The 13,566-nt window shown below is 34.8% G+C and overlaps 1 protein-coding gene across 2 annotated transcripts in view; it reads right to left on the bottom strand.

Annotated features, from left to right (window-relative positions):
* Acer3 (alkaline ceramidase 3) overlaps positions 1-13,566 on the bottom strand; it is a 164,925-nt gene that overhangs the window by 34,527 nt on the left and 116,832 nt on the right. For both annotated transcript variants that reach the window (XM_047515803.1, XM_047515804.1), the window contains one exon: positions 9,990-10,025. In XM_047515803.1, coding sequence (XP_047371759.1) covers positions 9,990-10,025 — 36 coding nt within the window. The remainder of the gene's footprint in view (positions 1-9,989; positions 10,026-13,566) is intronic.

The raw sequence follows: 13,566 nt of genomic DNA, 5'->3' as shown, positions 1-13,566 counted from the left end.
GACCCCTGCTCTTTTTTCCCCTTTTCAATACTGGGGATTGAACCCAGTGGCCCTTTATCACTGAGCTACATCATTTTTTATCACTGAGCTTTTTCATTTTTTTTTATTTTGAGAGAGGGTCTTGTAAAGTTGCTGAGACTGAACTTTAATTTGTGATCCTCCTGCCTCAGCCTCCTGAGTCACTGGGATTACAGGCCTATGCCACTGAACCCTGCTAATCTTTTTTTTTTATTCAGCATTCTGAATATCTCATTCTATTTCCTTCTTGCTTGTAAGATTATTTGAAAAGTCTGCTGATAGAGGTTTTGTAAATGTTACAAGTGCTTTTCTTTTGCAAGCTTCAAAATTCTCTCCTTGTCTTTGACTTTGGGCAATCCTAATTATAATGTGTCCAGGCATGGGATTTTGGGGATTCATCTTATTTGGTATTCTTTGGGCTTCCTAAAATCTTAGTGTTTGTCTTCTCCAGTTTTTGGAAAATTTGAGCCAGTATTTCTTTGAAAAAGCTTTCTGCTTCTCTCTCTCTCTCTCTCTCTCCTCTTTCTATAACTCCCATAATGCATATATTAGTCTGCTTGATGGTATCCATAATCACCTTAACTTTTCTTCACTCTTTCATTTTTCTTTGCTCCTCACACTGAATTATGTATTGTGACCTGTCTTTGGGTTCCCTGATCTTTCCCTCAGCTTACTTAATAGTTTGCTTGACTTCTTTAGTGACAGATTTTATTTTGTACTTTAAAAAATATTTGCTATATCTTGGTTGAAATTCTCACTTTGTTCCTGCCTTGTTCTCTTGACACTGGTGAGCATCTTTAGAGGAGTTATTTTGAATTCTGTTGGGTAATTTATCTATCTGTTTCATTAGCGTCAGTTTCTAGAGAATTTCTTGCACCTTTTTTAAGAGCATCTTTGCCTGTTTCTTCAATTTTCTTGACTATGTTCATGTCTGAACATTAGTCAAAACAGGTACCTCTCCTAGTCTTCACAGGAAAAGATTCCTCACTGTTTGGCCCAGTCAGAGACCCTGGGGGACTCTACCGATGCTTTCCCTTCCCAGGAAGAAACAGGCAGTTATGTTTTTTGTCTGTTCACTCTAGTCTGAGTTGGGGTAAGGGGAAGCTATGGTGTTTACCAACCTTAGCCACCACCTCCATTCTCTGCTGAGTAGCCAGACAGCTGAACTTGTGAACATCAAACTGGAGAGAGAGAGATGTTACTTCTTTGGGCAGTCCTGGAGAAGTTGGGGACACCAGATAGAAGGATTAACTCTTATCCTCCTTAGCAAAAAGCTAAGTTGGAAGTTTTGTTTTTTTTTGTTTGCTTGCTCTGTGCTGAAAGGATCAATGGTGTCTACCAGTCTAAGGTGCTGCCTCTGTTCTTCCTTGGTTGGCTACATTGTGATGAACTGGTCAGAGCTCCAAGACTTGCAAGACAGATTTCTGTCCTCTGAGGAGCCAAAGAGTTTGGGCATTGGATATGTGAACCAACTCCTTCCATCTCCTAGGTGAAGGTGGGATCCAGGGGTTTCTTCCTGACTGCATGGTGTTGTACCAGGGCAAAATCTCCAGAAAGGGTATACTGAATCTCCAAAGCAGTTTTAGTGAATCTGGTTTTGCACTCTCCCAGAATGCAAGAGTCTTTCAATTCAATTAGTTTCTGATTTTTCACAAAGGGATTCTGTCTGTAAATTATGGCTGAATTGGTATGTTTGTGGAAAAAAAGGAGACTCCAAGGCTTTACTCCAGTATCTTGATAATGTCACTCCTTTGTGTTTATCTTTTCTAGTTTCTTAAAATATATGCTTAGCTTTTCCTTTTTCCCTGATAAATACTGGGAATTAAACCCAGGGGTGCTCTACCACTAAGCTACATCTCCAGTTCTTTTTATTTTTTATTTTGGGACAGGGTCTCACTAAATTGTCCAGGATGGCCTTGAACTTGCAATCCTCCTACTTCAGTCTCCCAAGTTGCTGGATTACAGGCATGTACCACCATGCCTGGTTTTGTGATATACACATTTTAAGGCTAACCATATTTATCTCCAAGTACTAACTCTATCTATCCTACAAGTTGTTTTTTTTTTTTTTTTTTTTTTGTGGTCCTGGGAATCGAACCCATGGCCTTGTGCTTGCAAGGCAAGCACTTTACCAACTGAGCTATCTCCCCAGCTCTACAAGTTTTAACATGTACATATTTTCATTATAATTCAATTTATAGTGTTAGAGAAAAAGAATAAAAAGGAGTGAAAAAAGCTCAAGGAAATTAGGGAGACAATCAAGCAACTAACACACGCATTATGGGAGTCACAGAAGGAGAAGAGAGAGAGAAAAAAGACCAGAAAACTTTTTCTAACTTATGTGATTTCTTGGGTCCATGAGCTATTGAATCGTAATAACTATATTTTAACATAATTGCAATACAATCAGAAATTATATTCTGATTCCAACTGAAATTTGTTAATACTTGATTTACAACATGTGATTGATTTTTGTGAATGTTTTCTGAATATTAGAAAAAAATGCATTTTTGTGATTGTTGGGTGCAATACTTTACATTTTCCCTTTTGATCAAGCTTTAAAAATTATGTTGCTCACATATTCTATATCTTCCGTCAAGTTCTAAGAACAATGTATTAAAGTCACCTAGTATTAAGAATTTGTCTTTTTTTTCCATTCTAGTTCTATCAAGTTTTACATTATATATTAAAGGTATATGTAAATTTTAAATCATGGTTTTCTGATGATTTGGATCTTTTGCTATGAAGTAATCACTATCACTAGAAATGTTTCTTTCTTTTTATTTTGAGACAGGGTCTCATTAAGTTGCTGAGGCTGGCTTTGAACTTGTGATCCTCCTGCCTCAGTCCCCAAGCTGCTGAGATTACAGATGTGTACCACTGTGCCAACCACAAATATTTCTTAAAGTCTATTTCATCGGATGTAAATATAATGATGCCATATTGTTTTTGCTTAGTATGTGCATGGGACATATTTTTCTATAGTTTTTCTCTCAACCTTTCTGCACCTTTTTTTCCCCCCTCTAAGAGATGGCTGGCCCCAACTCATGGGCTCCAGTGATCCTCTTGTGTTAGCCTCTGGCATAGTTGGGAATACAGGCATGTGCCATCATGTCTGGTCATTCTATTTGTTCATATGTATATATGTATGTGTGTGCATGCATGTGTGCACACTTTTTTTTTTTTTTTTTTACAGTGCTAGGAAAGAACCCAGGGCCTTATGCATGCCAGGTAAGCATCCTACCACTGAGCTATATCCTCAATTCCCTATTCTTTTAAATTTGATCTTTCTGAAAACAAATTAGATTCCAAAGTAATCTGCTTTAGGAGCATCATAGTATCATAAGCTTTGGAATAAAAAAAGAGTTGGGTTCATTTTTGCCACTAACTAAGAAGCAGTGGGATGGTTAACAGTTTATTAGTTATCTCACTTATAAAACAAAGATATCTTATCAAGATAAGAATTAAGTCAGCCTATATAAGCTATATGATTATACTATATGATTAGATATACAATAATTAGCACATAACAGATAAAAAATTACTAGCTTCCTTTCCTTTTATTCCAAATGGGCTTACACCATGATATCTTTATGTTCCTAACTTGTAATAAAATGCCACAAATGAAACAATAAAATTTAAACAAAGCTACTTAGATTCTTGTTTTTCACATTGTTCTTTCTTGCAAACCCTGAGGGTCAAATCAGAAGTGCAAATATTAATACACTGATGTGTCATGTCTAGAAACAATCTTTAGGAGACATCTACTTTGGCAGGGAGTTTTAAGCAATAGGACTCCCTAAGACATCTGATGATATCTCATCTGAGATATTCAACTACTGATTTGTTAATTAGTTGTTTAAATAGTGTTCACTGACTCCTTAAGCACTATTTTTATCTACTTTTATGTATGCTTTCCTTTTTTTTTCCCTTAAAATATACTTGTGATTCTACTGAATGTGACAGCTATGTGATTTGAGTATTATACTTTGCAAGTCATCCAATTAAATAAATGGCATTTGGCTCCTATTTGGAGATATTTGGGTCACCTTGGACTTAATATAGTAAAGTAGAACTGTTATCAGTATTTTCTCCATCTGGGAAGCTAATCTGGTTTAACAAGACAAAGAATTCTGGTTGTAGCAGATACTTTTTTTGCAGCAGTGGGGATCAAACCCAGGGAGTGGGGGTGGTGCTTTACTACTGAGCTACATCCCCAGCTCCTTTTATTTTTTATTTAGAGACAGGGTCTCACTAAGTTACCCAGGCAGACCTTGAACTTGTGATCCTCCTGATTCAGCCTCCCGAACTAGGACTACAGGTGTGTGCCACCATGCCTGACCTGCAGCAGATACTTTTAGAGTGTTTATTAACCCTTTTCTCCTAACTTTATTTCACTATCTCTCTAGGCCCAACTGAAATGCCTCCTTTTAGAAGCTTTCCATGATTATCACACGCAAAAACTTATATATCCTGTATCTTTTTATTTTTGGTACTGGAGATTTAATCCAGGGGTGCTTAACCACTAAACCATATCCCCATCCCTTTTTATATTTTATTTAGAGACAGGGTATCACTAAGTTGCTTAGTGCCTAAGTTGCTGAAGCTGGCTTTGAACTCATGATCCTCTTACCTCAGTCTCCTGAGCCACTGGGATTTGTAACTGTACATGACTTGGTACTTTAAATATCACACTGTATTATGTTTATTGACTTGTACTTTACATTATCTTATATTTTTATATTATGCTTGTAAAATAATACTTTTCCTTGTTTTGGGCATTTTTACAGATGAGGAAGTTAAAAAACAGACAGAAGAAATCTGTCCATGGGTAATTGAATGGCAAGAAATCAAGATTTTAAATTCTTAAGCCAGTTCTCCCTTATATTAGATAATACCCTCCCTTTTCCATTATTTTTAGACTTTGAAAACATCAGCATTGAAATAGATATTTATTAAAATGAAAGATTACAGTAGTTGGAAAATAATAAAATATCAAATATTTTAATGAGCAAAATTGCTCATTAAGAATATTTAAGGTATTATCAAGACAATCTATATAGGAGTTTCAGCTTTTTATGTTTAATATAAACTGGCAGCACACAGCCATGATAGAGAAATAAATCTTTATATTGGCTAAAGAGGGACTAGATTAGAATAATAATTTTACCATGTTGTTAGGTTTGGCTTTGAAAATATACTTTGGAGCAGTAATTCTATCATGCTACTTCTTTATTTTTTAAATTACCAATATAAATAAATTTTTAGTGATAGAACAAAGTTCTTTGATATTAACTATTTCAAGAGTTTGGTTTCACAAAGACTTTTAAACATAGACTATACAATAAATAATTTCATAATAAGTACATCAAAATCCTCTTCCTTGGTAAGTACTTTAGAAGCATGTATTTATAATTGTTTCATCACTTTCTTTCCTTTTTTTGTTACCTAATTTTCCCAACATTTTATTTTGAAAAAATTTAAATCTACAGGTAAATCAACAGTATAATACAATGAACAGCAAGCCATACATTGTATTATTATCATTACAATTTTTGCAGTACTAGGGATTGAACCTAGGGATGCTCTATCATCCAAGCCCTATTTTTCTGCTAGGTTAAGAAAGTTTCTAATCTATTTTTCCATTTCTAGAATTTAGTAAGTACTTGGTTATGAAAGCAGTGTTTACGTAAATACTAAATTGTGTCTGCTCCTAATTGAATCTGCTCTCATTCCTCTAACCCATCCTTTGTTGGAACAGCAAATTTATAAAATACAAACATGATCACATCTCTTTTCAGCTCAATTACTAATAACTAATGTATATTAGTAAGGCATAGTGACAAGCATGCTACATGCTTGATTTCATTTAATTCTACAACAATCCTATGAGGTAGGTATTATTATTAATGTCATCTGATAGGTAAGAAAACTGAAGCACAGGGGATTAAATAGTTTATCTAAGGAGCAAATGGTAAACCCAAGCTTTCGACTCAGACAATCTAACTCCAAAGTCTATGCACTTAAGCATGAATTTTTCATTCTTCTTTGATTTTGAACATCCTCTCTCAGTCTGGATTCATTGCAAATTCCTATTTATCTTCTTAATCACATCTTAAAGCCTTACCCCAGGAACACTTAGGCAAACCGTCTTTGCATTTACTGTTCTTTACACATAATTATAACTTGCATTTCATCAAACGACCCCTTCAATATTCTGCCCATATTTCCTCACTCTTAATCATCTTTTTCCTTCACTTTTTAAAAAAAATGGTGCATTATGATCTTTCCCTACCCTGCCTTTCATGGTATATTCCATTCATTCACAAAACAAATATTTAAAGAGTACCTATTATTTGCTCAGCACTGTATTAGACTCTGAGGATACAGCTCCTTGCTTTCATGGAGCTTGCATTCTAGGTTTGCATGGGGGAGACAAATATATTTGCAATACACACATGTGCACACACAAAAAAAATCATGAAAACAAAATAGCTTATTGCTATTAAGTAGAAGAGTCTAGATATGAATCCACGTCTGTTTGACTTTAGATCTTAAAGTCTGCTCTGCTGCCTATTTTCAGTTTCCAGCTCAGAATTTGGTACTGTGAAGGCACACAGTGGATATTTGTTGAATGAATACTAACTTCATGCTCTACCACTGAGCTACATCCACAACCCTACTATCCTGATTTTTAATCTCTAGGTTTAGGACAAAAACCACAGTGGACATGGACAGACCTACTTTAATCCTGCTTCCCTTGTGAGCAAGTATTACTTCTATACACAAAGAATGAAATTTATTTCTGGAAAACACATGGATATTACAGCAGGAATAGTTACATTAATAGAAGTCTTTCACCCTCAGATTACTTATGTGCTTCACCTTAACATCCTCCTACTTCTTCATTTCTATATTCTGATTTTTAAAGAATAATAAGCTTTATTTTTAGGGCATTTTTACAATCATAACAAAATTCAGCAGAAATACCAAGAGTTTCCTCATAGCCCCTGTGTATACATGCACAGCTTTCCCCATAATTAACACCTTGCACCACAGAGGTACATTTGTTACAAAGAATCTGCATGACACAGCATCATCACCCTAGTCCATAGTTGACATTAAGGTTTACTCCTGGTGTTTACAATCCTATAGGTCTGGATAAATGTATGTACCATTTGCTATACAGAGTAATTTTACTACCCTAAAAAATCTCACACATTTGTTGGTTGAAATTTTAAAATTTCACTGTAAGTTGAATAGTTGCAATGGATATCATTTCTCGAATACTATAAATACTGACATTTTAAAATACAATTAATGATACTCTAATGCTATTTAAATACCAGAAATCTAAAAACATCCCAATTTTTAAACTTTTTAATTTTAAATAATTTCAGATTTACAGAAAAGTTTCAAGAATACTATAAAGAACTCCCATATAGCCTTCACTCAGATTCCTCAGAAGTTAACATTTTAACACACGTGCTCTATCTACTTTTCTTTATCTATCCCTAAATATTTTGGTGTATATTTCCTAAAAGCAAGGACATTCTATTACATAAGCAAAGTACAAATATTGTTAACTAGGAAACTGACACTGATATAATACTAAATGACTTTATTCAAGTTTTACAATTATCTAATAACATTCATTGTAGGCAAAGAAAATATAGGACCCATGAGGTATGTTGTCAAGTCTTAAGTCTTTTTTTTCCCTTCTATTTCATGGTGCTGGGAATTAAACCCAGGGCTTCACATAGGCTAGACAAGTGCTCCACCAGTCATATTTCTTCTTTATTCCAGAGTAATTCCTTAATCTTGTCTTAAATTACTGACATTTTTAAAGGTTATAGTCAAGTTATTTTGTAGAATGTCCTTTTGTTTAGGTTTGATTTTTTTCCTCCTGCTTAATTCAGGTTATCTATTTTTGATACAAACACCAGACAAATCATGTGTCCTTCCCAGTGCATCATGTTAGGAGAAACACCATATCTATTTGTTCCTTTACTGGTGATGTTAACTTTGATCATAAATTTCTCCACATTATTTTTCTTAATATGGTATACAAACCATGAGTTCATATAAGAATGTCCAATTGCAATCAAATTCCATAAAGTTCATTTTAGCCCTTCCTCTTTCCATATTTAAGTTCCTTCTCCAATATTAAGAAATCAGGCTTATTAGTTCAATTGTTTAGCAGTTTATTATAAAGGATATTACAAAAAATATAGATGGAGTGATAAATAAGGTGAAGTATGGAAGAAGGGGCACATAGCTCCCATGTCCTATCTAGGTGTGCCACCTTTCAGGACCTTCATGTGTTCAGCTATCCAAAAGGCCCCTATCTTGCCTTTTTTCCCCCTGTGGTCAAAAATAAGGCCTTGTGTATGCTAACCATGAGCTTCACCACTCAGAACCCCCACCAGTCCAGCCCCGCTGACCCTGATTTTTAAACTCTAGGCCTAGCACATAAACCACAGTGGACATGGACAGATCTAGTTTACATCCTGTTTCCTTCTTATCAGCAAATATTGCTATATACAGAGAAGAAAATATTTATAACTGGATAATGGATATAGTAGCAGGGGCAGCTACATTAATAGTCTGTCATTTTTATTACATGGGTCAAATAGATCTAAAACATAAAATGGAAAATTGGTGGTCACAGAATTATAAAAATTAATCCCAAATTTCCAATTTTTGTTTTGTGGTTATGATTTTTCTTTCTTATAATGCCAAACAAAATTTATAAAAAGTGAAGATTTTTCATATAAACTTCATGTTTTTCACTGTGTAAATAAATTTTTCTAAATAAAAGCGTAATAATGACAGCATTTCAAATTATAATAAATAAGAAGGTGATGATGTCCTTTTCTGTAGCAGTACATAGTACATATGCTTTCATTGCTGAAGAAAAGCAAGGCCCAGTAAGGAGGTTATAGAATTTATTTCAACAAACAGATTTTGATTAGACGATTAGTGTATAGCTTGAGTTAAAAAAGTTACAGGCATTAATTTTTTTTATATAAGCACAAAATATTTTAAAAACTGCAAGGCCTCTGACACTTCTGAAAAGTATGCTTGTTTACTTACTTATTTACTTATGTTAATCAGTTTATTAAAAGAATGATGATGTAAATTAAAAAAATCTAAGGTTACAATCTTGGCTCTGCTCCTTAATAAGTGCATCACCCCAGGGCAAGTTACTTAATATCTCTGAGCACATTTCCTTTAAAATGTGCATAAAAATCTCTGATTTGTAGGTTAGTTGCTGAGTTTAGAAGTCTGTACAGTAATAAGCATGGTACCAGGAACCTGGTTGTACTCAATAAATAACAGTTCTCTTTATTAAGGTCTGCAATTTTATTTCACTCTGGTTTCAAATGGGATACGTTTAAATCATCGTTTCCTACAACAAAGTTTCCTGTGTTTGCTTCCTTTCATTGTAAATAACTTTCTTCCTCAACAAAATGTACTAAAATATATTAAGGGAGAAATAGTCAAAGAATTTGTAGCCTGTCCCCTGTCCCTCTTCCCCTTTTTTCCAGTGCTGAGGATTGAACACAGGTCTTCACACGTGCTAGGTAAGCACTCTACCACTTAGTTATATACTCCCAGTCCATGCAGTCTATCTTTTCTAGATCATAATAGCATAAGACTTTATGTGTGTAAGTATGTGATGCTCCTTGGTTCTTTCTGCCTGTAAGAGCAATCCTGTGCTTGTATTACTGAATACAAATAGACAGCTGGACCTGGGCTTTGGCTGTCTTAGATATACTCCTGTTACCTAAGCCTGGTTCCCATAAGCACTGATGTTTGCAATCTCTTGTTTTAAACATTGAATTTTTATAGGCTATCTACTGTTTCATATTCAAAAGTTATATCTACATATAATTCCCAGAAAAGTAAAACACAAAGCAGGTAAGTACTATTAAACAATCAAATGTGTGATAATTTAAAATAATTACCTGATGAAATATGGGATCTTTTACATGAAGGTAAACCTGCAAAATATTAGAAAACACATGTGAATGAAGTATATTATGGAGGGGGAATAAAAACCTATTCCTTATTCAGTAGATCCCAAACCTCTCCTGCTTACTTCTTATTCAGACTTGACTCCAACCATGTAAAGTCAATCAGATTAGGTAGCACGCCACAAAAGGGCTAATACATACAGATGGCTCTCTCCCAGTGCTAACCTTGTCATGGTAAATGAAATATTTCAAATCTATTGTGGACTACTCTCACTTTTTGGCCTTTGTGTCACCATCAAGGAGATAGAAGAATGTATGAAGACTCATGAGTGAGGAAGTTATGCTGGTAACTCCTATACTATATCTATTCTACAGTAGAAAGAATACTGAGTGATTAAGAGACAGGAGTCAAATTTCAAACTCTGCCATTTATTTGTTACAGGCTTTGAGCAGTCAATGAACCCAAAGACCCATTTTATCTTATCTGGGTAATAGAGATAAATAGTGGAGAGGAATGATAAGCTAACATACATGAAAAGTATCTAGCATACAGTAGGTGTTCAATAAGTGAGGACAATTAAAAACAAACTTCTTGTTCATTCTTTTGTATTCAATCTATTCATTCACCTAGATGCATTCCCAGTTATATAATCTCTAGTTTTAGGATCTTGTGTCACATGGGTTCTTTAAGCTCAATGCCTGTTTAATATTTAACATGCATGTATTGCTCTGGGGAGCACAATTTTTAAATGATGTGGTACAGAGGATCCAAAATTCAAATCACAACTTTCCACCGACTCTCATCACTTACAGACAAGTTTCAAATTTCGTAGTTTGACCTTCCAAATCTCCCACAGTTTTTGCCTTTCTGTTTGGCATCACTGCTGTCTTCTTGTTTCCTTCTCATCCTGAGTGCCAGAAAGTACTGTGCTTCTTCAGATGTACTAATTTCATGCTTTTGTAACTTTAAACGTGCTTCTCCTTACTTTTTTCAGAAATGTTCACCTTCTGGTAAATACTCAGCAATTAAGATTCAACTCAAAGATGCCATCAAAAGCCTACCAATCAAGAAAAACCCAGGACCAGACAGATTCTCAGCCAAGTTCTACAAGATCTTCAATGAAGAATTAACACCAATATTCCTCAAATTATTCCACGAAACAGAAACTCATTCTATGAAGCTAGTATCACCCTGATACCAAAACCAGACAAAGACACATCAAGGAAAGAAAACTTCAGACCAACAATCCTGATGAACATAGATGCAAAAATTCTCAATAAAATTCTGGCAAATTGCATACAAAAACATATTTAAAAGGCAGTACACCATGATCAAGTGGGGTTCCTCCCAGGATGCAAGGTTGGTTTAACATATGGAAATCAATAAATGTAACTCACCAAGTCAACAACTTAAAGCCAAGAATCATATGAACATTTCTTTTGAAATCTACTGATGCAGAAAAAGCGTTTGACAAAATACAGCACCCTTTCATGTTCAGTAGAAAAGTAGGGATCGTAGGAACATACCCCAACATTGTAAAAGTTATATATGCTAAACCCAAGGTCAACATCATTCTAAATGGAGAAAAATTGAAAGCATTCCCTCTAAGAACTAGAACAAGACAAGGATGCCCTGTTTCACCATTTTTATTCAAGATTGTCCTTGAAACTCTAACCAGAGCAACAGATAGAGGAAATTCAAGGGATACAATTAGGAAAGGAAGAACTCAAACTATCAATATTTGCCAATTACATGATTCTATATTTAGAAGATTCAAAATATTCCACCAGAAATCTTTTGAACCAATAAATGAATTCAGCAAAGTAGCAGGATATAAAATCAATACCCATAAATCAAATAAAATCAATACCCATGAATCAAATGTGTTCCTATACATCAGTGATAAATCTACTGAAAGAGAAATTAGGAAAACTACCCCACACAATAGCCTCAAAAAACAAAACCAAAACCAAAACCTGGGAATCAGTCTAACAAAAGAGGTGAGAGACCTCTACAATAAAAACTACAGAGCGTTAAAGAAAGAAATTAAAGAAAATCTTAGAAGATGGAAAGATCTCCCATGCTCCTGGATAGGCAGATTAATATTTTCAAAATGACCATATTACCAAAAGCATTATACAGATTTAATGCAATTCCTATTAAAATCCCAATGACATTCTTCATAGAACTAGAAAAAGAAATTATTTTAATTCATTTGGAAAAATAAGAGACCCAGAATAGCCAAAGCATTTCTTAGCAAGAGTAAAGGCATCACAATACCAGACTTTAAATCATACTACAGAGCCAGAGTAACAAAAACAGAATGGTACTGCACCAAAACAAACAAGTAGACTAATGGTACAGAATAGAAGACACAGAGAAAAACTACATAAATACAGTTATCTCATACTAGACAAAGGTGCCAAAAACACACATTGGAGAAAAGATAGCCTATTCAACAAATGGTGCTGGGAAAACTGGAAATCCAAATTTAACAGAATGAAAATAAATCCCTATCTCTCACCCTGCATGCAACTCAACTCAAAGTGGATCAAAGACTTAGGCACTAGAACAGAGACCCTGAGCCTAAAAAAAGAAAAAGTAGGCCTAAATCTTCCCCATGTTGACTTAGGATCTGACTTCCTTAACAAGACTCCTAAAGCACAAAAGTAAAATCAAGAATCAATAAATGGGATAGATGCAAACTAAAAAGCTTCTTCTTGGCAAAGTAAATAATCGATAACATGAAAAGAGAGCTTACAGAATGGGAGAAAATCTTTACTACAGACACCTCAGATAAGCATTAATCTCCAGGATATATAAAGAACTCAACACCAAAAAAACAAAAACAACAACAAAAACAACAAAAAAATCCCCAAATAACCCAATTAATAAATGGGCTAAGGAATTGAACATACACTTCACAGAAGAAATACAATTGATCAACAAATAAAAAATGTTCATCTCTAGCAATTAGAGAAATGCAAATCAAAACTACTCTAAGATTTCATCTCACTCTAGTCAGAATGGCAATTATCAAGAATACAAGCACAATATATGTTGACGAGGATGTGGGGGAAAAGGTACATTCATACATTGTTGGTGGGACTGCAAATCGGTGCAACCATTATGGAAAGCAGTATGGAGATTTCCTCAGAAAACTTAGAATGGAATCACCATTTGATCCAGGTATCCCACTCCTTGGTTTATACCCAACGGACTTAAAATCAGTGACACAGCCACATCAGTGTTTATAGCAGCACAATTCACAATAGCTAAACCATGGAACTGACCTAGGTGTCCTTCAGCAGGTGAATGGATAAAGAAAATGTGGTATGTATACACAATGGAGTATTACTCAGTCTTAAAGAAGAATGAAATGATGGCATTTGCAGGTAAATGGATGGAGCTGGAGAATATCATACTAAGCAAAATAAACCCATCCCAAAAAAACAAAGGCTGAATGTTTTCTCTGATATGCAGATGATAAATCACAAAAGGGGGTGGCCAGGGAAGAACAGAGGTACTTTGGACTAGGCAGGGGGAGGGGGTTTGGGGGTAGGAAGG

This window comes from Sciurus carolinensis, chromosome 11 (assembly GCF_902686445.1).
Source record: "Sciurus carolinensis chromosome 11, mSciCar1.2, whole genome shotgun sequence".
In the NCBI taxonomy this organism is placed as follows: Eukaryota; Metazoa; Chordata; class Mammalia; order Rodentia; family Sciuridae; genus Sciurus; species Sciurus carolinensis.
The sequence above is the reverse complement of the archived record's forward strand: the minus strand, read 5'-3'. Positions and strand labels throughout refer to the sequence as shown.